The sequence below is a fragment of the Oryza brachyantha genome, chromosome 8 (genome assembly GCF_000231095.2).
Source record: "Oryza brachyantha chromosome 8, ObraRS2, whole genome shotgun sequence".
Lineage (NCBI taxonomy): Eukaryota > Viridiplantae > Streptophyta > Magnoliopsida > Poales > Poaceae > Oryza > Oryza brachyantha.
Genome location: NC_023170.2, coordinates 12,775,649 through 12,779,386, shown reverse-complemented (window position 1 = coordinate 12,779,386; position 3,738 = coordinate 12,775,649). Strand labels below are relative to the sequence as shown.

General features: G+C 43.0%; 1 protein-coding gene across 1 annotated transcript; it reads left to right on the top strand.

The window, feature by feature from the left end:
- The first annotated feature begins 350 nt into the window (after positions 1-350).
- On the top strand, positions 351-3,373 carry LOC102702777 (ATP-dependent Clp protease adapter protein CLPS1, chloroplastic). Its single transcript, XM_006660087.3, has 3 exons — positions 351-496; positions 1,416-1,563; positions 2,840-3,373. Exons 1-3 carry the CDS (start codon positions 412-414, stop codon positions 3,099-3,101), a joined length of 495 nt encoding a protein of 164 aa, XP_006660150.1. The 5' UTR covers positions 351-411; the 3' UTR covers positions 3,102-3,373.
- The last annotated feature ends 365 nt before the right edge of the window (positions 3,374-3,738 follow it).

Genomic DNA, 3,738 nt, shown 5'->3' with positions numbered 1-3,738 from the left:
CTTAAATTTTGGGATGATTCTGTTTGAATTTTTTAAAAAATAAAGAACGGTTTAAAAATAGAAAGAAAAAAAACAGCAAGATCCCATTCCAAACCATCGATCATTATCACCAACACAAAGCTGGCTGCAATGGTTGCGGCGAGGAGGGAAAGAAAAAAAAAAATCTGAGGTGGGGGGTTGGGTGGATCCGATCAAGCGAGTGGCTCGGACTCCGTACCGGGAACAGGTGGCTCCGGCGACGCCAACCCACCTCCACCCCCGCCTCTGCTCTACTGGGCCACAAATACACTCCCTCCCCGCCGCAGCGCCACGGCCCACGCCGCCGCGACCGCGAGGCTGCCACGCTCCGTCCACCCACCCACCCACCCCGCCGCGAGGGCCGAGACCGAGAGGCAGAGGGCAGAGGCGGCTATGGAGGTGGCCGTGCCCAGCCGCGTCGCGCTCTCCGCGAGACGGCTCTCCGGCTCCGGCCACCACCACCACCACGCGGTGGCAGGTAAACCTCGTGTGTCTTTCTCTCTCGGATGCGCACCGGGGGAACGTGCTGGGTGGTAATAAGAACTGGGGAGTGGTTGGGTTGGGTCGAAATGGGCACAGTCTAGGATGGAGAGGAGATGCCGTTCTTGTTCTCGCTAGTTTGTCTCTCTTTTTTTTTCCCCTTTTCGTGTTGAAAATTGCTCCAAGATTCGGCAAATTCGAGCATTTCAGTAGAGAATTCTCCTTTAATTGCCTGCTGTTGGGTGGCTCTCTGGAGCTATAACTTTGTTCTCGCTTCTTTTTCTCAAGAGAAGGTATTTTTACCCGCCTCTTTATCCAATTATGCGTAGTCTTTTTAAATTAGAAACTTACCTAAGTAGGGAACTAGTCCCTCAAATAACCCAATCTGAAAGGATTGGATATACTAGTCTTTTAAATTGGGAACTTAGCCCTAGCAGGGAACTAGCATCTCAAATAACCTAATCTGAAATTCGCTCCATATGAGATTTAAACTTAGGACCTGGGTGTTACTCAGGTCACTAGTCCTACTAGGCTACATGCCATTTCACAGCTTTGTTCTCGCTAGTGGTGGCGATTGATAAAAATCGGTAAATGTTAGTAACATTATTCTGCTCCAATAGCTGTTCATTCCTTCAACATGCTGTCACCATGGCTTATGTGCTTGGCCCCTACGGCACACGGTTCTGCCCTGTTGCTGCATGATGAAACCATGGCCGAGCCTCTTACCTGCTTATATGTAACTGTTTTTACATTTTTGGGTTACTCTTATCCAGGGAGAACACCATGGCCTCATAGTCATAACTGAGTGCGAGAGATGGCGATTTTTAATTTAGATTGAGGATGTGTTTGCTTTGTCATTTTGTTCTGTGTTTGCCTTTGCACGATTGTTTCATCTTGTTCCTTTACATTTTGTGCAGGAGAAATATATTCCATTTACAGGGGAAGGTGCCCAAACCCTGCCATTCCTATGGCTCTGGCAGCAGCTGCACCAGGCAAAGGTGGTGGTGTGCTTGATCGGCCAATAGAGAAAGTTACTCCTGGCCGCCAGTCTGAATTCGATGTGAAGTAAGATTGCACTATTTGCAGTTCATCTGTTTTCTTTATGTCGTGCAAAATCCTTATATCCTACGAGTAGCATTCTGAAAAGAAATGAGAAGATGTGAACTAACCAGATTCTGAAGTCGGAACTAGTGAACTTTTCTCAGCTAGTGATAGAGAGTTACAAATTACAGAATTATCATTCAGTGCTACCAAACATATTTCAGGATTTTCACCATCACTCAAATATTTTGACCAATCCACTGTAAAATTCCACTTGTTCATTGTTGTTACTACAAGAATACACAAACCATTTTCTTTTTTGTTAGGAGAACAGTTGGAGAGAGATCTCCTGGAAAAACAAAGCTAATTTCTTCCTTGACAAAGTTTAGTTGTATGAAAAAAAAAAATACTCAGAGGTGATAAGATACTGCTTAACTGAAATGAACTATTTCCTAGCCATATCTGTTTTGTTGTGTTAAGCTTGCATCTTTCTCTAATTTTCGAGAAACATGCTCTTACTATTGTCATAGTTACTATGTCAAATGGGGTATGCTATCAAATCAAATAATTTGTTTTGTCTCACATGCAGTTCATAATAATTTGGAACAATAAACACTATTGGAACCTTGAAATGGTGCCAGAACTATCACTGCTTGTTTTCTTTTAGCGTGGACATTTCTGACATGTCGTCCACCACTGATTGCCTTGTGTTGTTGGGAAGAGTTACGTAATTCAGCTTCACATTTATTATCTTTCAGTCATAAACTAAGTGATTGTTGCAGCACATTATGAACCAATCTAGGTTAATTGATCTAGAAGTTTTATTCTCATAATCGCTTACCTTTCCTTTAACATGTATGATTTTTATGGGGTATCTTGCACAAGTATCATTACAATGATTTGTTTGCCAAGGCTTTAATTTGTTTGAAACTACAGCGACCTGTCTCTAGTTTGCACTTTATGATTATTGGACCTGCAGTCTAGTTTTCGAAATGGCATCTGATACATTGACCATTTTGTCGTGATGAGCTTGGACATGTCATGATGCTCTGTAGTATGGACATTTGTGTTGACAGCAGATTGGCTAAATGCTTAATTGCTATAATTGTATATTACTTATTATGGCTTAGTAAGGCATGTATCACTACACAACAGCATTGCTTTGTTAAAGGCCACACGAATTTCTAGTCTGACAGTTTTCAGGCAAGCTGAATATTATTCTTATCGGTTTGTCCATGGTATCTTTTGCTTCTTACTAACCTATCACATTATGCTATAACTTCATTCTTCTGATCTGCAGAAAATCCCGAAAAATGTCACCTCCATACCGTGTGCTCCTCCACAACGACAACTACAACAGGCGCGAGTATGTCGTCCAAGTCCTGATGAAAGTCATACCCGGGATGACCGTCGACAACGCCGTCAACATCATGCAGGAGGCTCATGTAAACGGATTGTCAGTTGTGATCATCTGCTCTCAGTTGGAGGCAGAGGAGCACTGCACGTCGCTCAGGGGCAATGGCCTCCGGAGCTCGATTGAACCCGCGAGTGGTGGCTGCTGAAGGAAAGCTCTGCTGTTTTGGTGCTTATAGCTTTGTAGATAGCCCCCTCAAAATCTAGATAAACCGCAATGAAATTACAGTCAAAACTGCTGTCATCAGGATGAACACGGTGTATACCGCTTTTGCAGATGTAAATCATGTAAGTCACGTAGACAAACATAGCTCTTTTTTTCTGGGGTATGAAATATTGGTTACATACTTGTACATCTGGAGCCCTACTACTGCCAGCATACTGCAATTTTTGAGGTTACTAACTGCTACTTCTAGCCTAATTGGTTTGCTTGTTTACGTTGAGTTTCTTTACGTTTGCTTGTGAGATGCGTGCATAGTCTTTGTGGTTAACAATAGAAATACCACAGAAAAGGTGTTGCTTAAGTGGTATGCTGCTTTTAATTTGTTCAGACGTGTAGCCCAGCTTGTAAGGATCAGGCGATCAGCAGTGGTGTGAAGTTTGAGCAGCATGCTTGTGGGCTGTGCCATCACGGTGCTGGCCTGGGCTGCCAGTTCGATTTTTTTTAATTTTTAATTTAATTTAATATATAATTTACAAAAACATAGTTTTGGGTTTTTAAAATTTACAAATCAAACCTCCTGCTGCCCTCCTAGAGGACGAAAAGATGATGTGGCATATGACGGG

What these genes read in the sequence shown, in the direction of transcription:
- LOC102702777 (XM_006660087.3), top strand. Translation starts at nt 412, where the DNA reads ATGGAGGTGGCCGTGCCCAGCCGCGTCGCGCTCTCCGCGAGACGGCTC. An exon ending in CCACCACCACGCGGTGGCAG is followed by an intron (nt 497 to 1,415) that starts GTAAACCTCGTG and finishes CATTTTGTGCAG; the next exon opens with GAGAAATATATTCCATTTAC. An exon ending in CAGTCTGAATTCGATGTGAA is followed by an intron (nt 1,564 to 2,839) that starts GTAAGATTGCAC and finishes TCTGATCTGCAG; the next exon opens with AAAATCCCGAAAAATGTCAC.